The sequence below is a fragment of the Poecilia latipinna genome, unplaced genomic scaffold (genome assembly GCF_001443285.1).
Source record: "Poecilia latipinna isolate Pla-1442-1.1 unplaced genomic scaffold, P_latipinna-1.0 Scaffold497, whole genome shotgun sequence".
NCBI classification, from domain to species: domain Eukaryota; kingdom Metazoa; phylum Chordata; class Actinopteri; order Cyprinodontiformes; family Poeciliidae; genus Poecilia; species Poecilia latipinna.
This window is the reverse complement of record NW_015113113.1, coordinates 258,765-282,994: the sequence shown is the minus strand read 5'-3', so window position 1 is coordinate 282,994 and position 24,230 is coordinate 258,765. Positions and strand designations below refer to the sequence as shown.

At 38.2% G+C, this 24,230-nt stretch overlaps 2 protein-coding genes across 7 annotated transcripts in view; both read right to left on the bottom strand.

The window, feature by feature from the left end:
- LOC106952181 (cdc42 effector protein 4-like) overlaps positions 1 to 9,827 on the bottom strand; it is a 26,925-nt gene extending 17,098 nt beyond the window's left edge. The window contains exon 1 of the mRNA XM_015040150.1: positions 9,584 to 9,827. The gene's annotated coding sequence lies outside the window, so the exon portion shown is untranslated. The remainder of the gene's footprint in view (positions 1 to 9,583) is intronic.
- A 3,873-nt stretch (positions 9,828 to 13,700) lies between these two features.
- LOC106952180 (protein sidekick-2-like) overlaps positions 13,701 to 24,230 on the bottom strand; it is a 142,552-nt gene continuing 132,022 nt past the window's right edge. For 3 of the 6 annotated variants that reach the window (XM_015040143.1, XM_015040144.1, XM_015040145.1), the window contains exons 44-45: positions 17,244 to 17,300; positions 13,701 to 15,907 (exon numbers count right to left, since the gene is read on the bottom strand). In XM_015040143.1, coding sequence (XP_014895629.1) covers positions 15,485 to 15,907; positions 17,244 to 17,300 — 480 coding nt within the window. In that variant the 3' untranslated portion in view covers positions 13,701 to 15,484. The remainder of the gene's footprint in view (positions 15,908 to 17,243; positions 17,301 to 24,230) is intronic. The other 3 variants (XM_015040147.1, XM_015040148.1, XM_015040149.1) reach the window with 1 other exon arrangement.

Sequence of the window (24,230 nt, the reverse complement as noted above, 5' to 3'; positions counted from 1 at the left end):
AATACAAGCGATTTAAAAAGGGCATGTTTAGCCCAAAAGCTGTAAGAACCCGCGTTTTTTTTTTTTTTTTTTTTTTTTTTTTCCGAATCTGAACTACATGGGTTCCTGCTCTGTGGTTTCGCCACCTCACGCCTTCGGTTTTAACGGTAGATGTGTCTGCCCACAGGCCCACACCTTCATAACCAAGTAGGGCTGGCCTCTCATAACTTTGGGACATCCGGAGTGATCTCACTTCAGATTTACAAAATGTGCACATTCAAAAGAAACTTACAGTTTACTAAAGGCTTAAACACACACCTCAGATGAGGGACCCAGAAAAACTGCACCCTGCACAGCCCTTCAGTTGAGTCTCAGTGAGGAACATCTGCCAAGACCATATCAACCAGGAAGCATCAACCAATCAAAAGAGGTCATTTGCGCACACATTCAGTTCTGGGCATGTTAGAGACCAATTAATTTAACACGCATATTTTCAAACTCGGGGAAGAAGTCAGAGTACTCCGAGTAAAAAACAAGCCTGAAAGTGGCAATTCTCCAAACTCCATGCAGAAAAACACGAGGATCTTTTTTAACGGATGGCACCAGTGCAATAAACGCCACCATGCCGCCCTTAGAAAATATGTTTTTTTTTTCTTTTTTAACTAAACACAGTCTGCTGATATGCTTTGCACATTCAAGGATTTTCACAAACCCATCTTATTTCCCAGGATAAAAGGCAGTTTTGCTCAGAATTATGACACAATAAACATTGATCACTAAACCTTTTGATAATTAATTGTGGATTATTTTAATTAAAAGAGAATAAAGTGATTAACCTTCATGAGCTTGCATTTAGTCTCCTAGAGGAGAGACGCCAATGTGGCTTCATATAAACACATTTATGAAATGACTTGAAATGGCAGAAAAGCATCTTCCTTAGGAATGATGAATGTTTTGAAAAAGATGCTACATTTTGTCTGGACTAAGTTCATTTGCTGGCAGAGTAAAATCTTGCAGGCCATTTAAAGTGGCGAGGAGATGAAAAACAAGGGGTAGTTTTTGCTAAAAACTTTGGTAAAATAAATAAGTAAATTACCCTAATTTTGCCACATTTTATAGTTCAGCAAGAATCTTGCCAATAATTCAAATATTTTTGGAGACAGACAGATAGCTAGATCCAACCATATCTGTATTTATGAGTTTCAGCACTTCATCCCTGACCTCTTGCGCTATTTTCAAAGAAGGAAGTGCTTAAACAATGTGCAAATCATTGTGGTCTGTATGTGTGTACATGTGACACAGCAAGTCACTCCTTTGGGAAACCCAGCTGCTAAAGAGAGGAAACGATGTAACATTAAAAATGTTTTGATCTTGATATCATGTTATGATGTTATTTCCTCATTAAAAAGCATACCTGGAATGTCGCCTTGAACATTCCAGGTTCAACATCCATGCATGTTTGAGAAATCCTTGAATCTCCCTTGGCAAAGTTATTCAGGGATGCCTAAACACTTGCTCCCACAAAGCGCCAAATATTTTCACAAAGCTCCTCCTCAGAGCTGCAGTCTCCATACTGCTTCCACCCGACTAGCGGCAGCAGCAATTAGCAAACACCTGATGGAACTGTGCGACTGTCTGTATGATTAGCGGAGCAAGGGACCAATTTTAAGGTGTTAAACTTTAAAGTCAGATTGCTTTTAAGCCATGTTTGATTGAAACTATAACAGTTGAGCTATAAAATGGCACCATGTGCCTGGAAAATACACAACCCCTCCCCCACCGTATACGAGTCACACAAAAATAAAGCTTTTAAGAAAAAAAATAATAAATCACCTTGCGTTTTACTTGCAGTGTAATTAAACCCTTCTTTAAAACTTGAGTATTTGTTGGCCGTAAGAGAAAATTTCCAAATCCTAAGCTTTCCCCTGAATCCCAACTTGATTACGTTCAGCAGCTCTCTGATGTCTCATTAGTTACAGCTTATAATAAAAACTTTTTTTTTTCTTGTATTAAAGATATTTGAGATACCACTGTGATCCAACTTTTATTTTCCAGAAAGCTGTGAGCATTCGTTGTAATTAATCTAGCAGACTAAATTCACTGGCTGAGATGAGTGTTTAAAGTCCATCAACAATCACTTGCACTGCCATGAACATGTTCAAAGGTTGGCACAAGTAAGTGGAGATACACGCCCTTGTAGTTCCAGTAAAAAAAAAAAAAAAAAATCTCTAACAAAAATCACAACTATGTCACAAGGAACAAGAACGAAGAAAAGAAAAAAAAGAACAAACCCTTCTGACACACCCAACACGCACATGTGAACAGGGATAATGCACATGCACACACATTCATGAAGGATGAGGGTAAAAGGTGACGCCCCTTGATTCACAGTCATTAAAGCAGAACAACAAAGGCGATCTTTATCTGTTAAGGTATTGTGATTTCACCGCAGTCCATTCACAGAGCAGCGCTGCTGACCTGAATATATCCTCCAGAGGCTCGGGAAGGAAGATGTGTGAGCCTTTACTCATATAGACTCAATGTTTCTCACAGGATTATGAAACTGTAATATAATAGTACCTCTTAAAACTGATACTATTGTACCTCCAGAACAAACTTCTGGTATGATTTTGTCACTGAGCTGGCTCAAAGATTATCACAGTTACACAAACAGTCCTCCTTTGTCTTTGAGAAAATAACCACTGAGGTTTTTTTGTTTTGTTTTTTTTTGTTCACATGACGTCCATAAACAACGTAGGTCCATTGGGGGAAAAGGCGGGGACTGGTTACTGGGATCAAGATGTACCAACAGGTATTGTTTTGAAAACGGCTAAAAACTTTGGTCATGCTGTTCCTACAGCTTAAAGTCCTTTTAATGAGATGCTAAATAAGTGTCAGAGCAAGAGACTAACCCATCATGAAGAAAACGTATAATCCCAATTTATTTTGGTCAGTGTTGAAAATGCACTTATTTCGCCCCATGTTTTTTTTTTTTAATAGCATATCATTTATACTTGAAGGATTGAGTTGCTTTAAATAAGAAATACCCCAGAGACATTTTTTTCTTTAGCCATTATTCATGGAAAATCAGCCTACTGGTTGACATTTTCCATGGAGCATATAAAATATTTCAAAGATAATAAAGCAGCCAAACCAAAGAGCAGCATTAATTTTCTCTGAAGCTCATTGGCTGTAACCCCAAGATCAGAGGAAGATGCTATGTGTTACTTTCTGAGGTTGTGGCAGAAACTGTGTGTATTAATGCATATAAAACTTGGTGTTTGAACTATGAAAGTAGGCAGTTATAAGCGGTAGATGGGGTCTCAAGTGTTTGGGGATTTTAGCTATACGCAGACAGTCATGGTCCCTCCCCTCTGCGAATACCGAGGTTCTTAAGTATAGTGTAATGTATCAATATTTTTGAAAATAAAATTCAGCTCCTACATATTCAGTTATTTAAGATTATTTGCTTCTGGACAACCATGTTTCAACAAAACAGCAAAGTCTGAAAAATCACGTTTTTGATCCGCATCGGTCTTAGAATTCAAAGTGTTCCCAAGTAAATTTAGTGTAAATCCTGTCAAAATAAGATTTATTCTATTTGTTGCTTTTTTGACTTAAAGTTCTCAGACTTTGAGGCTCTTCTAATCCACCTGTAAACATGCTGCACAGTCAAGTCATCCAGCCAGGAGGAGATGTCTATATGACTGAGTGGATTAAGGAACTTACTACATAATGGCATAAAACGAGATCAGCATTATTAAAGATTCTTGCTGATGTCAGTACTTTGACTTTTAGGCTTTCTTTCTGACCTCTGCAGCAACAAATCCAGCACTTATCTTTTCTAACTGATTTTTTTAAAGATGATAAATTGCTCAGCTTTTTAAGCATCTGATAAGATGCTTTACATAGAAATCTCACAGTTTAGAAAAAGAAAAAAGTCTCCTTTGAGAGTTTTTAGTATGTTTTGTAGCTACGGCAATGTCTCGCAAAAATGTAGTGCTATAAAGGCTAGATCTGAGAATAAAAATGCAACTGAAGATGTTTTCTTTCAACTTCTCAAAACACTTTTGAGACTTTGAAAAAAAAAATCTATCCTTGAGTTAGAGCAAAAATAATGTAAAAGTCTCTTGGAAACTCCAGAGATTATGGAATGTAGCAGTGGGAGGTTTGTTGAATTGTTTCTCCTCAAAAGGACTTGGTGAGTAACACTTAACTGCAAAATGTTAAAGAATGAGCCCCAACCCACTGACATTTTTCCTTCCCTCCATGCCATTACCACATGACTGAATGCTTCTTACAAAGTCCAAATACCAGAATAAAATAGGTGTTTAAAAGTAAGTTTCTGTGATTTTGCAATACTAAGAAGGGCTTTCAGCAAATGAAATGCAGAGAGGTGTGTCTCCAGACGATTGGCACTGTTGTCATCAGTAGAGATTTCAAAGCAGCTTGTGCTGGAACAGCCTTTTACATCAGACTAGGCGACCATCCGAACTGGTTCAACTGCATGCCGAAACACTGGAAGCGATGATGACTGAAGAAAGTGACGCAAACTTCGCATATAATTGTACAATTCAATCAGGTACTTCTATGTACACACACACCACTGTGAAGGAGGAGCTGGTAAAAACAGCCTTGTTGTTTAGCATTATAGCATTCCTGTTTAACAGGTTACTGTCTTCTGTCTTCTACACAACAGAGATGCAAATGACAGCAACCAAAACAGGCAAGGATTAGAGGATTGGATGTCAAGTTAGGTTCTTACGGAAAGGAAAAATGAACTTGACCCTTGAGAACAGATTTAAAGTAATTATGTGTAATGACAGTATGAAGAAACTCCAAGAAATGGCTCAGGTTGCTCTTTAGCATGTCCAGGCAAAGCGAGTTTAGGCAGCAACAACCAACATAATAACGCGAGCGAGACACTACAAGGCAATGACTTGTGAGGGTTACCAAGAGAAACATATGTGTTTAGGGAACTTCCAGATTAATCAATGGCAGTTGCTTCCTCTTTTATAGTCACTGACTGGGGGACTTCTGGATTCAGAATTATTTTTTCCTAATGTCTATTCAGAGATAATTCAGACATCCTAAGAAGCTTTTGTTTTAGTTGGTGATCTGAATCCTGTAACAGATGGAAAATGAGAGCTCACAACTTTTCTAACTATAATCTATGCCTGGGCAGAACCGCTGTCACAAAGGGTTTTAGGAAGTTTTGAAACATCTTTTTCACAGTTTCAAGTCCTACTGGGACTCTTTCCGGGAACCAAGTTGGTTTTTCTGAGGCAATTATTACTCTTCTGTATATGCCAGAGTACAGATTGACTAGCTGGGTAGAAATGTACCTCAGAAAAAGGTTGAGAGGAAACACAGGTGGCTGACGATGTTGTAAAACGGGAGAGCACATTTGGAAAAACACAGAGCACAACCACCCTACTTCCCACATTGTTAGCCCACCAAAATCACATCAGATAAAGCACTCTGTCTGATGTATGGGTTCACCACTGCTATCAAACAATAACCTTGAAACAACATTGTTAGAATATACGTCTCCCTGGTGTACCGTAAGGAGTTTGATAGTGGTGGCATTTAAAGAGTTCGCAGTTAAAATTAGTTTGAAAACGGTCCCTAGGATGCCGTTTTTAAAAGTGGCAGGTAGCAACAAACGCTTGTGTGTGTTTGCCTGCCGCTGGGAGGCAGTTAGACTGCAGACCGGTTACAAGTCTGTGTCCCCTCTGACCTACGCCTAAAATGCAGTGAGAAGTATTCTGCTGCATTTTATAAGATAGATACAACATTAGTACGACACTTGAAACTAAAATAGATTCTTTTCATTTTACCTGTCCAACTGAAAAGCTCATGTTGAAACAACCTGGCTTATTTCCAAATTAGACTGAAACGAATGGAATGAATTGTATCTAGCAAATTAAAGAGGTAAAGGAGAATGGGACTAAAACTTTGAAATGATTTAATAGTTACAAAAAAAAACATACAATGAAAATTAGTACTTTAAATGTCTAGTGCAATTAGATTTCTTTAGGTCAAGAAATGGTACGGGAAAAAAGATACGCATGCTGTTCCATTATTTAGCCCCTTATCAATAAGAAGTAGTATTTTTTTTTTTCATTTACCAGGAAAAGCTAACACCTGAAATAAGTTTTTTTTTTTTTTTTTTAATTCCGTCATCAGTTCAGGTTTATACTGCTTTTCCTTTTTCTTTCACACTTTTGATCATTGAGGGCAGAGGCCTGTTTGCAGCTGTCTGTCAGAAACCAGCATTTCAGGCTTTTAAAAATGTTTATTTGCTGACAAACAAATAAAATCAACCACAACCCTGTGGATCCTTAACAGATAGTGAGACACTGCTGTGTGTGTAAAGTTCATGCTCCTTTCGGTCACTTCTCTATGATTCTCTGACTATTTCGTTTATTGGTCGCACACTGTCCACAAGAAGCCACTTAAGTATGCGTTTAAACAAATTCACGGCGTGCAACTTCGCAGAGCGCATGGGAAACTGCCCGAAGTTACGGTTTCCATGAATCTTCGCACGAGCCCAGTTACCGTCTGTCTCCAACCCCCACTGCAGCACACCTCCTCCTAATATAAAACTGCAGTGACCTCAGTGCAGCACAGTCAGAGTTGGGAAGGTGGCCAACTTGCTCACAGCAGCAACATCCTCCCCAAGCAAACTCAAACAGCCTTGGCAGCAAAAAGAAGCTACAGTCAGAGATGACACAGCTCCGTAGTCCTCCCCCCACCCCCCCATCAACCCTCAGTTCTCTCCTATGACACAACAGATATTGGAGCGACATCTGCCTGCCAGCTGAAAAGAGGCCATAATGTAAGGTAGCTGAAAAAGGCCTGGAGTGTGTGCAGTAACGCAGAGACGAGAAGGACGATCCCGGGTTTCTGGTTTTTATGACACAGAGTTGTTATTTCTGGATAATAAATGATTCATCAAACAAAGTGAACACTACTGACTGACCCTGAGGGCCGTTGTTAAGGCGTGGTTAAACATTTGCATGTAAGAGGAAGTCAGAGGAGTTGTGCATGGCCCATTAGTTTATATGTCCAGTTGCCCATGGAGATAATTTAACCATGACTAGAGAGGGGTAGGGACTGGTTAAAAGACAGCAATAATGTTAGTGTTAAGTTGTTCTGGACTTTACGGTTAGTCTATACTGCTTTTAACAACAACAACAAGATAGAAGGGGGTACTTTGAGTTTATGTGTACTGTAGTGTTTGTTGTCTATAAAAAACATTTTGCAGCTCATCAGACAAAACGACCAAAGAGGAAACACAAAGAAACTGGCTAATGGTCCAGGGGTTTTAAAAAAAGGTAGACTCCCAGAGACTTTACAGTGCTTTGCTGTCTTACAAACCGGCCGACGAGTAATAACGTTACATAACTTTCAGTCAGGGGAAACTGATGCTCAGGGAATCCATCTGTCCCAACTATGATTAAATCATGTCCTGTCCTGGAGCTGGAAATAGTTTTTGGGACAAAAATTCCACGGTCTGTGGCCCAGTTCCAACTATTTGTTAAATAAGGTAGTTATTAGTCATAGAACATAAATATATAGATAATATAGATATATAGAATATATAGATATAGATATAGATAATATAGATATATAGAATATATAGATAATATAGAACATAAATATAGAACATATTTATCTACATGCCTGTGGACTTGTCCTTCAAGTAAGGGTTCCGAATGTGAAATACACCACATGTATTATTTAATGTACTTATTCATTCAATCTGCTTGTTGTGTGTCTAGGCTTGGTTCAAAATCTGACAATTACTTGACTTCCAGTTTACATTATATTACAATGTATATTATAATGCATACATTATTTCTTTTTTGGCAGGTATAAAAATCTCCTCATTTTATAATTTTGAGCAAAAATACATTTGATGTTTATCGCATCAACATTGTCCATACTAAGGTTCAAGCGTTTAGTATGGACAACATTTGACCTTTTTGCTCTCCATAGTTTGGAGAGCTGTAGCAACCCATTTCAGAGACTTAGTTAGTGGGACTATCTGCCAAGATAGCTAGCCTTGAGCCTGCTGCTTAACAAGTATGGCAAAGACTTCTTGTAGATATAAATAATTAGTGCCTTCCTTCAACCAGCTGACCAGCGGTGTGCAGCAGCAGGTTGGGGGTGAGTGGTTAACTTATTTGACAAATTAACTCATGTTTTTTTGTTTGCTTTTTTAGCCTAGGAAAAGTCCATATTTCACCAGAAGATTTAAATATTTTTAGTCTTGACATCCAAATTTACCAATAATGTATAGATGGAATGTCTTTCTGTTTCAAGGGAAAATACACTGACCTTATGGGCTGAATAAATGGACCATTTACTCTAATCACAAAAAGGCTGCTTCACAGTTAATGCCTTCAAAAATCTGAAATTTTGATGACTTTGGATCAGAAAGCTTCAGAGTATCTTAGTACAATGCTCTAATTGTTTCGAAAGACAACTTAAAAAAATTGACAACATATTTTGCTTAGTCTACAAAGGTTTGCCGATATCTCAGTCCATCACATGCCTATTTCAACATCCTTATCCCAATTCGAATTGCAATAGAAAAACATGTCCAAATTGGGATTGTCCAGCATCCACACTTTTATTCTTATTTGAAGCAAAGCGGCTTCGAGTAAATTTATGAGCTTTAGATGTTTCACAATTTTGAAACAACTTCCCTTAAAAAAAAAAAAAAAACAAAACAAAAAAAACTCGTAATGTCACCAAGTACAGAAAATAACCAATTGCTAATGTAAACAAATATTTTACTAACCTGAGCAAAAAATGTTTGACCTTACACCATTTCAGCAGTATTAAAAAGTTAATTCTCTTCTAGATTAAATAGCTTATTTCGACATCAAAACCTCCTGAGGGTTTACCTAGTGCACCACTGGTGTGTTTGGCAATCTGTCCTGTGTGAATTAAAGTTCTCTCAGGTACCTTTGGTCAGGAGGAGCCCAAAAGTAGCTGAAAAGTTTACTTGTACCTTAGAAAAGTTTATTGTCCATTTCCAAGTGAGGCAGTATGCCAAAGCTAATCAGAAAAGACATTTTAGAAGAGATAACCTCTAAGAAACGAAAACTAAAGTTGTTTGGGTGAAGTATGTACACTATTCTGTCCACACATAGAATGAAATACTTAAGTTTCACGCAAAATCAATGAATTACAAATGCCCACAAAAGGGAAATTAAATGTGAGGAGGTTTTTTTCAGTAGATACCAACATTTTAACGGCCAGATTGGTGATGAAGGACGGAGAGGACGCCAGAGGGCTCATTGTTTGGTCCTCCATATGGGACAAACATGATCCCGATGAGACTGCCAGGCGCTGATTGACCACAGGGAACATTTGAGATTCAAATGAGATGCAGATCTCACACCGCTGGGTTTTAGTTCAACCTACGTTCCTAACTTCACGGAAAAGCTTTGCAAAGAGGGCACGAAACCAACAGTGGGCCAACAAACCAAGTCATTACAAAGCAGCACTCTCCCCAAACAAAGCAAAATTAGAAAGGTTAGTGCGCAGTCAGCTTCTAAAACATGAGCTACACATTATGGAAAGTTACCTTTCTCCTTCAGCTTCCAGGCGTACAAAAAGTTCAAGGCAGTATTCCTCTCAACTTTCCGTAAACACGAAGTAAAACTGCGAGCAGTAAGTTGTCAGAAGTCTCGTTTAGTTTCCTCAGAGGAGAAAAGACAGCGGAGTTGTGTCAGGGTTATGGTCCCCTCTGTGTGTGTGTGTGTGTGTGTGTGTGTGTGAGCGTGTATTTGCTCCAACGTCCGTTTACTCCGCATCTGCGAGGCACACAAAGCGGCCTCCTCTCCCCTCAAAGAGCACCACCCCCCCGCTAAGATTTAAAGGCACAGCGTCCTATTTAGCCACAGTACGTAACAATAGACTCAACTTCAACTTGGTGGGTGATGGGACTCCTAATTTAAATACAGGGCCCGTCTACTTATCTCAGGGAGAGAATAATACTTCTCTCCATTATATCATGTTAGCATCTTAGGAATGCCACAACACAAACACATATAACCAAATAACTACTACACGCTGTACAAAAGAGCCTGGATCTGGATGGACTAATGTTGTATGGCTCTTTGGTGTGTCATACCTTGACAATGTTTCTTCTGCAGCTTAGATATGAGAACAATAACAACTGTTAGTACAGGTTAATACACAAATCTGGTTATCAAGAATGTTTGGCAAAAATAGTCATCATTTAAAAAAAAAAAAAAATCAAGTCCCATTTGTAGTCTTCTGAAAGGAGAGACAGCAAACATATGGAAGAAGATGCTCTGCTTTTTTGCCTGAATGCTTTGTGTTACAGAAAACCACGTCACAATAAAATGTGGTGGTGGCAGTATCATGCTGTGGGGAGACGTTTCTCCAGCAGGATCAGAGAAACCAGTCAGGCATAATGGGAATGGAGCTAAAATCCCTTAAATGCAGGGCGATACCATTAAACCCTTAAAAGGTTTAAGAGTATAAATATGGTTTTAAGCACACTATGCTTCATTAGGTGCATTTATTTTTTTGTTATTGTAGCTGTATTAAAAGCTGGCTGCCACACTAATTGTGGGAGACATAATGTCATGAACTAGCCAATTATTTCTGATTGTTCACAGATTGTGTTATAGAAATGCCTATTATTGTTTTCATTTTTTATTTGTTTGTTGTTTTTACTTTAAGCAATTATGTACCATCGAGTGTGAAAAAAAAATATTAAAACCTTTTTTTAAAACGGCATGCGTTTAAGTGGTTAAAACAACCATCTGGTCGTCAGGTGTGAACCTCTAACCCGGACTTTACTGTTCGCCATCTGTCTCTCAGATTTTTCCCATATGTTAATATTATTATAGATCTTATAAATGATGAGCCAATTAGTGGGACAAAGTTTAATGAAATCTCTTGGAGAACAGTGGTGCATTTCAGCTGGAACAGAACTTTGTTTGTCCCTTTCCGTGAAGAAGTCTTTTTTTTTTTTTTTTTCCCTTATTGCTTCCTTGTGTGGTTTTTGTATCCAGTGCTTTGCTTATTTCCTGGGATTCCACAATAAAAAAAAATACACAAAGTATATTTTTTGTCTACTGGAAACCCCTCAGATGAGGTCACACTATAACTAGACAAGAAATTGCTCCATGTAACAGCTTTTGTAATTCATATCACCATTCTTAGCTGCCTCAAATCCCTGAATGACCTTTTCTTTGGTGTAAACTGCTTTCAAATTGCAGTGAAAGTGGGCGAGAGGGTTCATTCCAAAAACCTGGAGATAATGCTAGCATAATGCGCATTTATTGCATAAACAGTTTAAACTGCTGGCAAACAGTACATTAGAAAGGACAGTGGGAGGGATCTCCTTTCACACAAACTACTATCCTTTCACCGACTACCAGTATATCCACTTCAAATCCCTAACCCACCCTGAGTGAAACTGACAAATGAGGCAATTTAATTCATGGCTTCAAAGTCCTTTGAACTACACCTTCTGTCTGAATGCCTTAATATTCCAACTGTGGGCTCTCAAAGCTCATCATGGCTATTTAGTGCCCTGGACTCCCTTTTAAAGAGGGACCACCAGCTCAGTCATCCATTGCCTAAAAGGGGTAGGAACAGAGAAAAAGGAGACAAATATTTTTTTTTCTGCAAGCTGAACACCTCTTGAGTACAATTCCACAGTCAGAGAGAAATTTCCCATGTGTTTTCAAAAAAGGGGATTAGCGCTCTGGAAGCTCCCGTTCCAATTCCCTGTCCCATCCTATCCCATCTAATCTCCTCTTTTCTCATGCCTGTGTGTTTAGTGGGTTAGCCCTGGATCAAGTGACTGACTGTGATCCAATTAGCATCTAGCAGCATCTGACGCTCTGCATGTGTCTTTGATTTAGATGTACTGTACGTGTTGAGCGCTTCCGAAATGTAGAGCATCCAAGACATTCTTCATGCTTTACAGACAGACAAGAAAATTGCTCATGTTTTAAATTGTTGCATCTAACAATTTCAAATCTTTTTTTTTTTTTTTTTTTTGGCTAGAGATTGTATTGAACTAATGAGTCGTGCTTATCTAGGAGCACAGAACAACTTGAGAGGGACATTTGTAAGCAGATAACGGGATTTTGCATCATCTGCACCTGATCCGTTTTAACGGTTCCTTGAGTAACCGTCAACAGTCAGGTTGTATTTGATCAGCTAATTAACTATAGACAGATCAAATGCATTCACAGAAATTGGTCACACAAGTAGTGTGGGGCTTTGAGCACTCTCAGATTTCTACATTTTTCTTTTTGTTTTTTTAAATTGAACATTAAAGTGAATGTATCTGCAAAACTACAACAGTTAAACTTCAGGTTTTAACACCATTTGAATACAAAAAGCAACTTTTATAATTATATTTTCATAATAGTAAGTGGAAATATTGTTTAGCTTTTCGAATGCATTGTACTCCCCATTGAACTCGTTCACATTCTGATGAACCACAATTTTCAGTATACTTTATGGGAACTATTAAGCTAGAAGGAGCATTTTTACTCCAACTGGAATTCATGCTATTTCAACTACAATATGCGTGTTTGTGTGTGAGTGAAGATTTGGGTGGAGTTAATCATTTTGCACATCATGACTTTGAAATTTCTGCCTGTATTGATTTGAAACAGCCGGATTTATGCTAAGATGCAGGTACAGACAGAAATCAGGTTACGCAAGTCTAATTACAAATATACGACATTCATTTCAATAAGAAATGTTGGAAATCATCTTAAATTTTACAGCTACGCAAAGCCTTTTGTTGCTACCTCATAATATCCCAATAAACTTTGTGGCTTAACATCACAAAAGATAAAAGCGGAATAGGGTGAACACTTTTACAAGGCATTGTATTAACATGATTCTGTTTGGTGACAAGTACATTTAGCAACCTGAATCACAATGTGACGATGTCTAACAAGCAGCAAAGACGACAGACTGTTGGTGGATTTCTTGCTGCATTAGGTTTTGATTTAGCTCAGCACACTACATACGCAATTGCAATGTTTGAAATTAGATTAAATATATTCACCACAGTAACCGTGTTTACATCCGTGTTGGCAGTCGCAAAAAAAAATAAGATACATAAAAAATTGTAACTTTAGTTATATCCTCCCTTACTATTTTAACAATAGTAATGCATGATATGACTACTGCTGTCACTAAGTTTCTTTTCTTTCCTTTTTTCTTTACCATGTGGAGAAAGAAAATCACATTTTGAGGAATGTGGGCTGCTGAGGCAACAGAGTCTGCTGTAGTGTATACGTTGCAGCAAAAGTTGAAACATGAACAACTTGGAAAAATAAATGATTTTTCAGCCAGGACTGCATCATGTCATAGCATTCTAATGTGATTTGTTTGATGACCCAAAATAACTTTTTTTTTAAAGCAATTTTTGTAGCACTACCTTCAGTATTTACAGGAATTTGGCAGAGAGATGGGGAAGACATGCAGTAAAAAAATGCCAAAGTAAGGAATCAGACCCTGGATTACTGCGTTGAGAATTATTAGCACAGAAGTAAGAAAATCTATGTTCAAAAATGAACACTTATAGGGCAACTAATGTAACGTTTAGGACTCAAATTGTGAAAAAGCTTGTTATTTTTTTTTTGCTTTTTTTGTAGATCTGTGGAGCTGAAAAAGAAATGAAAAAAAAGACGGGATAACATTGAAAAATAATTTATTTCAGAAATGTACTGTGATAATATATTCATTCAGATTCTGCATGATAAGCTTTTGTTGCGTACAATGAAATCACCCCACATTAAAACTTAAAATAAAACCTAAAAGGAAAAAAGTAGATGACAGTCTCTTCTCTTTTTTTTTTTTTTTGAACTATGGTAACTAGCAACACATCACCGAGTCTTCACTATAGCGTTGTAAGTCGGCCTCGCAGGTGGCCAGACGTTGGCCCGCCCTTCTGCGGCAAAGCTCCAGGCAGGTTTAAAGCTGCAGGACGATCCGTTTATACACAGACTTACAGTGAATGATCTGTAAAGCTTGACGTACACATAGTGTAATCATTCACACACACGCCCATGCACACGCGCACACACGCACACACACGCCCTCGCGCGCGCTTTAGAGCAAAGTCACACCTGGATATTACAGAATGGCTGATTACACAAAAAAGGGAGAGAAGTGAGGCAATTCAATGACATCATCTGTTGAACAGGCTCAGTGCTGCCCAGCGATAGTGATCAGTAGCAGGAAAGAAAACAGTTTAAGCAACAAGGTGAGGAGATAAAAATATTTCTCCCCCCCTCCCCTTTTTTTTCTTTTTCCTCTTAACAAAATCACACCTAAGCACTTCCAGCAGATGTGTCCACACAGTTTCAAAACTTCAACTCGGAGGCTGAATATCAAAGCGTTTCAGTAGATTGAGACTGATGTGTTTATACGAGAGCAGGCCAAGGGGGCCAAACGTGAAAAATGGGTTGTGTATGCGGAGAAGATTCGAAGCCCCCCACCCCCTGGCCTTGCCCATCTGTTGGGAGTAAAAGGAGGCTCTCGTAGCCCACGGAGGAGGGCGCCGCGAGTGGTGTGGTCAACAACTGGTGCCAGATGTCATAAATAAGCCATCAGGACAGTTTTGTTCCACCAGGACACTCTCACAAAAAGACTTGAACCTTTTTCAGTTAAACAGACATACACTCATTTCATAGATCTGGAAGGGTCTCTCAGGCACAGCAGAGCCACCTTTGGCCCAATGTAACAAAATGCTGTTTGACTTTTCTGTGTGCGTGTGTGTGTGTGTGTGCTCTCAGACCAAAGAGTTGGTTCCACAGTAATGCAGATTTGTGTCCTGAATGTCCATTGAAAATGTTCCAGGACAACACGTGAAACGTTGTGTCAGTTTGGTGCTTAGTTCCATTTTTTATCCTTCATATTTTTTCACACGGAGACAAATTGAGTTTTTTCTCTTCATTACGAGTTTCCATCAATGAAGCTGATTTTGTCCACCGACTCAATTTTGTCTTCTCGGTATCTCCACTATATATATGCAGTATATATATTTATATATATATAATTAATATATATATATATATAGTAAATGTTTTTTTGTGTTTTCAAAGACTGATGACTTTGTACAGAGGTTACTGATGAATGTGTTTCAAAAGAGCAAAAAAAGAAAGAAAGAAAAAACAAACCAAAAGAAGTCATGCAAGTTGTTCAGTGATTAAAATAACTCCGGACACGTCTTATGAATTGGTGAAAGCAAAAACTGAGTCTACAATGGCACACTTCCACACGCTAAACAAGAACAAGTGCTTTGGAAAGTCTGCTTATCCAAAATCAAAAGTAGTAACATGAGAGCAAATGAAAACACTATAAGAGGCGAGAGACGGCTGAGATCGATTTATCAGGCTGATTTTGCATTTTCCGATGCCGTGCTGTTCAACACGTATTTGATGCTTCCAGAAAGTTTGGTCCTTTTCAGCACTTTTCACACAAAGGAGGAGAAGCCAGCAATAGGAGCCCGTGACCCAGGGGCCAGGTTGCTGGGGGGCCTGTAGAGGGTGTTGTGCTGGCTGGAGGTGATAGAGCTCTGCGGGGAGGGGGTGGGAGTCCGACTTCCTTTGGGCCTAAACAGGTTGCCTTGACCCTGGGGTTGACCCTGGGCCTGTTGAGGCTGAGGGCTGGGTGAACTGAGCTGCGGTGGCAGTGGGGGTAGTGGGGGCAGCGGTGGCGGGGCGTGGTGCTCCGGGTCTCCCGACTCGGACTCGGTGAAGCTGTAGGCCTGCGCTCGGGATATTCCCTTCTGCTGGCGGCGCCAGGAGTTGTAGTAGGTCGGGTCGCTTATGTAGTGGTTGACAAAAGAGTGGGTTTTCTGTCGGTTTGGGTCGACCTCGTACTCACTGTCGCTGCCCTGGAAGACAAATCAGAGACGGTGTCCTGAGTTAACATAATTTTATTCTTCACTGTGGACAATTATTATGTTGACGCTGTATAAGTAGCTTTTAATAAATCAGAATATCGTCAAAATCAATTTTTTTTTTCATTTAGTTCAAATAGCAAAACTTGTATTTTATGCTAATTCTTCACACATAGAGTGACATATTTTAAGAGTTTCTTTCTGGTAACTTTGATCATTATGGCTTAAAGTTAGGGCAAATTAAATTTCCGTTTCATTGAAAACTATATTTTAGACAGAGTTGTCACCGTACTGTAAAGAATGTCCAATTGACCATGCAGTGCATGCACCGCACGGTCAGCAACACTGGCAGATGACATTTCTCCCCAAATCATCAATGACTGGAAAATTCACACTGAACCTCAAGGATCTGTACGTGTGTGGTGGCTCTGGAAGAACTGGCTCTGGCTACGATAAACAATTCAGGAATACCCTCAAGCTTCCTAAAAAGGCTTTGCTTTACAATCCTCTGTAGGTCGTCCCTGTTGCTGGTTCACCTTTCCCGACCACATTATTTTCTTCATTTAAACTTGACGTTGATTTTTTTGGCAACTTTTTGCGACTTCTGCTCCTTGTGGAATAACTGCCTGTAGGAAAACTGTAAAGTAATCAGTTCTCCATGTGATTTATATAGGCCATGATATACAACACTGGTCTAATGCAATGTTATAGTTGTATATATATATAAAAAAATGTTGTTCATTAACTTTAGGCCATAATCATCAACCTAACACAAATATACCAGTCCGTTTACAATAAATCTGTAAAATATAACTTTCCCTTTTTGATCTGAATAACTGAAAACAAAAAAAACAAAAAAACAAAAAAAAAAAAAAAAAAACGAGTCTCCTAATTTATTGGGACCTACTTGCACATTACAACAATTTTCCTGTGTGATTCCAAGTCATCCCTTTCTAAACATCAAACACACATGCAGATGTGCTCAGGGAACAACACGACACAAGTACACATGGACAAAATGGTCAACAATAACCAAAAGCATGACTGCAAAAAACAGAAGCGTGCACAGTTAATAGACCATCAGTACAAAATGGAGAAGGTCAGTTTGTCTAAGGGACTAACCAATCAGTTGAGGTTTTAGGACAGAAGCTCTGTGTAGCCACACCTCACCAGAAAGAAACCATGTTTTGCTGTTAAAATGATGTAGAGTGCCACATTAAATTCACAATAAAAATGAGAGTCTGGGGTTAAGGATCGGATGGAGGCCACTTTGGAGCCATTCACCTACACGGCTACAAACATTAAAAGCAGGCAGGTATGGGAACCTCACCAAATGCAGTGGAAGTGTATGTAGGCCACCTGTCCCATATGAAAACACCAGCGCCTCCTATGGGTGAACAAAACAATGGGTTTTACAGTACATCACTGTAACAGAATGGTTATAATGGCCAAGTCATGATGATGATGATATCAAAGCAGAATACAGTATTGTACAAAAGTTACTTTTGTAACAACATGTCTTATTCATCAAAATGGTTCGAGTTGCTAAAACTTTGGTTGCTAAACGATCTGTGCATCCACCGACTTTAGCACCAAAACCTGATGCAATCTTGAATTGCCAGAAGATGTGAAATTAGTGAAAGAGGCCAACAACAAATATCCTGAGTCACATGTTTAAATCATTTGAACTACCGGTCCAAATATTTTTAAGATAATGTCAGTTTGAGATCTTCTAAAAGTGCCAGCTATTGTTTGTAAATCTAGTTAGAAGTGATTTGCATAACTCCTGTTTAGGACTATATTTTTTTAAGTGCAATGCCAGAGTTATTCAGTTATGTTGCTTGTTTGCTTTTTTTTTTTTGCTAAGTATGTAAATGGATTTTGAAGCTGAGTTTATAAGCACCATTGGGTCTTTTTAATATCACTAACTTGTATTTATATCATACTTAAAGTAGTTAGCAATGGACAAAATACAGACAACTTTATACTAGCATTTTCAGCTTTATTCATAAATACAATTCAAAGTGAATTCTATAGACACTGGTTTGCATAACTCCAGCCTATTTATGCGTTTATCTGCAAATTATATATCATAAATATTGAACACTGATTGATTTTTAAAACATTTTTATAAATTAAACTGGTAACTGGGACATCTATTTGCATGTAAAGTCAGACTCGGATTACATTTTGATAAAAAAAAACAAAAAAAAAAAACAAAAAAAAACCCTCCAGCAGTTTAACCCTCTGAAAAAGACAATATAAATCAGAAATGGAGGATTAAAGATCCACTGGATGAATTGTTTTAAATCATTTAACACAATGGCTCCAAGGTGGAAAACAGGCTCTTAACCAGCTCCAACACTTACTCTGATTTAGCGGTCAACCTGTTTTTAGTGGAAATGACTAAAAAACCTATTGGCACTAAAACCCTTTGTTACGGTATAGTAGACCGACTGAAAAAGGATATATATCACATATTTGTGTGATTTCTTTTCTGATTCTAAAGTACATATTGCTGTAGAACTTATTTTCAGCCTTTGCATTTCTTTGATTTCAATACCCATAATTCCTCCAGTATTCTAATGACAAACATGCATAAAATGGTGGGACTTGCCAAAATGTTCTCAAATACCTCTTAGGAAAGCGTTTCCAAAATATTAACTACCAAGTAAAAAACTTGTGCTTTTTTTCCAACAAGTCCCATTATTAAAATAAAGAAAAACTATTTTTGAAGAGTTTTTTTTTTTTTTTTTTGCCAGTTTGTGTGTTTTGTTAAGACACTGCCCTGTGTCCTTCACTGAAATATACTAAGAATGTGAAGTTTACAAGGACTGAAATGAAAATGAGAAAAAAAAGCAACATATTTCTCATTTAATTTCTGGCAAACGATTTCTCCAGACCAATTTAATCAACTATTTGGAAATGTGGCTTCTTTGGAAGCAAAACCTACGGAAATGAGGGGTGGCCCAAGGTCTTTTCACAGCAACATGCACGCGCACACACACACGCACACACGCATCAACCATTGGAGCTATTTAGTGTGAATTCTGTGAAAAGCAAACAAAAGGTGAAGACGGATAGTGCATTCAAAAACACTGCCCGATTTTAGGTTTATTTGTGAGGCTAAAATTTTATTTTGTTATTTTTTTGGCTGTAGTCTGCCTTCGTTTCACACAGCAAACACTCCAACGTGCTCAAAGTTGGACTGGAAAAACTATTGAATTCATGTCAAAAACCATTTAATTTCAACAAAAACTGTCATGACTGCCAAATACTTACTGAGGGTTGCTTGCGGTCATCTAAGTACCACAAATGTACTCCACCAGTTGTGCCAGGCGGCATGTAATTAGTCATCTGGCCATAAAGAACGCATAGAAAGTTGACTATGCCAAACTTTTGAACAATTTCCCCAGAGAAGCAGCTTCAGGCATGCATTAGATACATTTCAAAAGCAAAACAACAAAGGGTTGTTCTGCTAAGGATGATGCCCTGCAGGGATAAAGTTGATAGCTGTAACCACTTCTGGGGTCCGTTGCTCTCACAGACTTGCCTTCATGATCTTGTTCCATTCTGTCATGCAGACACAACATGTCTGGCATGCACTTGAAGCTCCATACCTCTTCCTGAATATTGCAGAACACATATGTGATGCACATGGCCTTGGTCTCAGATATCCCCCAGCATGCCTTGTTCCTCACAGTATGACAGATGATTGTTTTTTTTTGTTTTTTTTTCTTCTTCTTTTTCCCCAAGATGTGGGAAAAGGTTTAAAGCTTCAACAGAAATTCTGAATGGTTATTTAAAAGAAAAAAAAAAAGAGCCTGTTTTAGATTTTGTGTCTCAAAACAAAGGAAAGCATTCATGCTTGTAGTTAATCAAAAGCAGACACTGTGCCACTTTGCTCTGACCAACTTCGACTTTACTTACTTTGTAAGTGTTTTTCATCACAATAACAAAAATTGTTTGATAAAACATAATGGTTTTTGTTTGGGTGTCTTTTGATAATATCATTAAAGCTCAAAGGACACCAGATTTGAAAAGTGTTTCACTTCAGTTGACACAACAAAGTAATAAAGTTCTAAAAGTGGACCTGGCGGACCTGCAGTTGTGAATGCTGTTACTATTAAAATGCCCTACATAAAACACAATTGTTGGTTTATCGCATTTATTAATAACTCACTTATCAACTGAGGAACATAAAGAAATGATACTTAGCGATTTGCCTCTGGAGCGTTGCGGCTGGAGACGAGGCTCTTTATCCCAGCTCATTACAAGCCAATTACTGTGGCTGAATGCTGTGCAAGAAGTAGACTATAGGCATGGAATGCAGCATTGCACCTCAGCCTCAGGGGACCAACCATCATATTTAAGCAATGAAATGCCTCAAACAGACACATAGCAGGCCACTGAAGTTAATTATTTAAGGTTTGTTTTTTTTTTCCCTCATCATTTTGATGCTAAATTAGGCAGGGAAAGAGATTAAGAAATCTACATAATTAACTTGTGAAACCGCTTGACAGCAGTTTATTTATGATCAGCATGATAAAGATGCTGTAGGTCCTTGTTTATCAAGGCTAAAATTAGGAACCTAAAGAAAAAAAAAAAAAACGTCAGAGATAAAATAGGACTGTAGACAAGAATTTTATTGTTTTTTTGCTTTTCTTTTTGCTGGAGAAGATGTGTGTCCTCAGTTTCTCAATATTGCTTAAAAAGAAATCCCTATCTCAAAGACTTCTTTGACCTTTGATCTTTGACCTCAGCCTGCTGAGGAATTACAACACTTTGCATCAGTGTTTAAACTGAGCAACGACTTGCTGGTAGAAATGGTGTCTCCCCCTCTAGCAGTCACTGGGTGAGAGGCGGGGTACGCCTAGTACAGGTCGCCATTCAACACAGGGCAACGCAGAGACAAAAAGGACAAACAACCATGCACACATATACTCAAACTCAATACAGAAAGACCCTGGGCTGGTACTTGAGTCTAGGACTTTCTTGCTGCAAGGCGGCAAAAGAGCTGCCAACTGTACCACTGAGCAACCCCAAGAAGACATCTGGTGTTCAAAATAAATGCAACAAAAATCTGAAAAGTACGGAATGCAGTAAGTTCAACAAACCTTTTCACTGCAACGACAGCGGCTAGTCCTGTGTGGTGTCTTTTAAACATCCAGAAGCATCTACATTTTGCCAAAGTTGCCCAAGCTTCTTTGGAGTTGATGAAGTGTTTCTTTAAAGAGCAATTTTAAGCCGTGACACTGATTCTCTTTGGGGATTAGTGTTGGAGTTAGACTGGGAAATTCTACCACATGGAAATGATCTCAACCATTTTATTCTTGCTCTGGCTGAAGGTTTTGGGTGATTGTCTGAAAGGTGAATCTCTGCTCCAGTCTCAAATCTTTTGCAGCTTATGACAAGATTTATTCAAGGGTTGTTCTGTCTTTAGCTCCAGCCATCTTCAATCAAATATACCCATAATCCCCCTGCCCCCGCCATCTCTGGTGCAGAAAACAATCACTCCAGCATGACGCCACCTCCACTGTGCTTCATGGTGGGGATGAAGCGTTTTGGGTGGTGAATAGTGTTAAACTGAACACTTTCTTCCACATTTTTCTTGCGTCGATTTTATTTAGGAATAAAAAAGTAAATGGATATAATGTAAATTATACATTATAATTTACATTATATCCATAGATTATAGAATTGTAGATTAAAAAAAATGTGGAAAAACCGTACCTTATGTGGTGTTGGCTTATCACATTAAACCACAATAAAAAAAGGTTTTGTGGGTTTAAAGTGAAAAAAAGTAAAAGAGTTCAACCCGTGTGAATGTTTCATACCCATTGGTCTAACAATTTTAAACTGATTAATCACCGATTAAGGTAGTACTCTAACGGTCTACCCATGATTTATTCCATAAATAGATGTTGTTCATCATCACAGAGTGAACAAAAAAAAAAAAAAAAACAAACAAAAAAAATCTTGTGGCTTTCAGGGCCACCATCCCCCTCAAAATTGAAAATGTCTGTCTCTGCATTAAGGAGCCAGTTCTTTGTTCTTTGGTTATAGATTATTAATAAATAGGACAGAAAGGAGGGGAGGGGATAAGCCGTCCATAGCCCTCTCCTTGATGAAGTGAGCACAGCAGGGACCAAGACCCAGAGACAAAGAGAATAACAATATGGACATTGCTGGGAAAGCCCCAAAACTAGCAATATTTATTTACATCTTCATTTCAAAACAGTTTGCTTTTTTAACCACAGAGGAAACAAAGAGAGGTACACTGTTTGAAAACTAAATTATTTGACTAAATTTATCCTGTTGATAAGCAATAATGAGCCATTTTTGTCTGTCTGGAAGAGGCCACGAGATTATAAAATATTATTGAAATTCAAAAAGGTCATGATGCGGCACTGAAACATGAGTTTCAAAACCACAGCATCACAGATTCTCCACTGAAGTAGGAATGAGAAGTTTTTTTTTTTGTTTGTTTTTTTCCCCCCCACATTTTCATCTTTTGATTAACACCAGAACCTACCTGGAGAGATTATTGCTTAAAAGCACAATATTGGTTTCATTTGGGTAGACTCCCAGCAGCACTTAGCAAATACATTTATGCTTGTGCTAGAACAGAAAATGTCATTTTCCTGGCATCATCCCTCAACAACTGGCTGGCGTATAGATAATGTCTAATGGCTGAAGCCGTTGTCCAAGCTCATTCATCACACTTTTAGTTGTTAAAAACTAATTATTGCTCTCGTCATGTTTATTTATTATCTGGAAGCCAGTTCCTAATTTAGAGAGATTCAACCCTCACCCGCCTTACTTAATCTTTTCCTTATATCATATTTTTAGCACAGGGAAAAAGGATACTGTGGAGTACAAATGACGTGTTTCTAGACTTTCTGACATAAAAAAAAAATGTCTGCATCAATAAAATATACTTCATTTAACAGTGATTTTTCTCATGTTACCAACATGGCATTTTTTCCACCAACGGAACTGTACTAAAAGATGATTTTATATCAAGACTTGGTTTCACACAACCTTCAGAACCTTGTTTAATTAAATTCCCATGCCCATTTCCAATGAATGCATTCAGTAATTTCTTAATTTGCTTGTTGGTTTATTTGTAGTTTATTTCATTTTGCAAACTACAAATCCCACTACAAGTTGTCCCACTTCGCCACAGGGACAACCTTGGAAAATTTTAAAACTGATTTTAACATACTTTTATTTACTCTATGAAATAAATATTTTGGCTTATGTTTCTAATCAAATATGTTTATACATTTTCCAGATTCTTTAATCAATTATTCATTTGTTTGCTTGTTTGTATTTTATCAAGTTAATTTGTGTGTTTTTGCATCTTTATGCATAATTAATTGTGTTTTTAAATCTGACATGTTCAACGTGTTTTTTTTGTTTGTTTGTTTTTTTTACATCTCCCGGACCTATCTTTTAATCCTTGTTAATTTTGTTTTATCTACTTAACTTTACTTAATTTGCATAAGACATAATACCTTGAACTACATTTGGTTGCACATTCCTCAATAAAGCAATGACAAACTTGGCGCCATAATGGATCTAGTCCAAACTATTCATCAGAACAATTAATATCAGTGGGATTTGAGACTTCATAGAGCATTAGTGGTGCCCCAGACAGTCTGACTTGCTTTATTAAGTGTAATAGAAGCATGCAGGTTTATTCAGGCTTCTCCATTAAAATTTGATTCATCTGTAATTAAAGCAATGATGGGCAAATATGTCATCCACAAACCCTCTATAAAAACCAGCTGCTTCAAATCCCCTAAAAAAAAAACACTTGTATTGGTTACCTCCTACGGCACAAAACTATTAATAACACAAAGCATAATTTAGGAGGAGTCGTGCTTTTGCTTCGTTTTTGGGCCACAACATTATCCAGGAAACTGTCAAAGCCAAATGGCTGCGAGGATTATTCCCTGCTGAGTCTCCAACCAATAAAGCTGCAGTGTCCGGTGAGACAGAGAGTCATGGTTTGGAGGCAGAGGAGGACAGATGGAGGCAGAAAGGGAAAGAGAGGGTATGAGAGAGAGCAGACACTTACATTTCTCTCCTGTGGAATGCTGCTCAGCAGAGAGCCTAATCTACACTCCATCTCTGACTCACAGATGAGATCATCTGTCTTCGACTGGTTTCAGCTTTAAATGACACACACACACACACACAAAAAAAAAACACTTCGCCACAGGGACAACCTTGGAAAATGAGAAAGGCTGTACTATAAAAAAAAAAAAGTCAATAGGCCTGTACCTGCAGGCTGGCAGAACAGTAATGG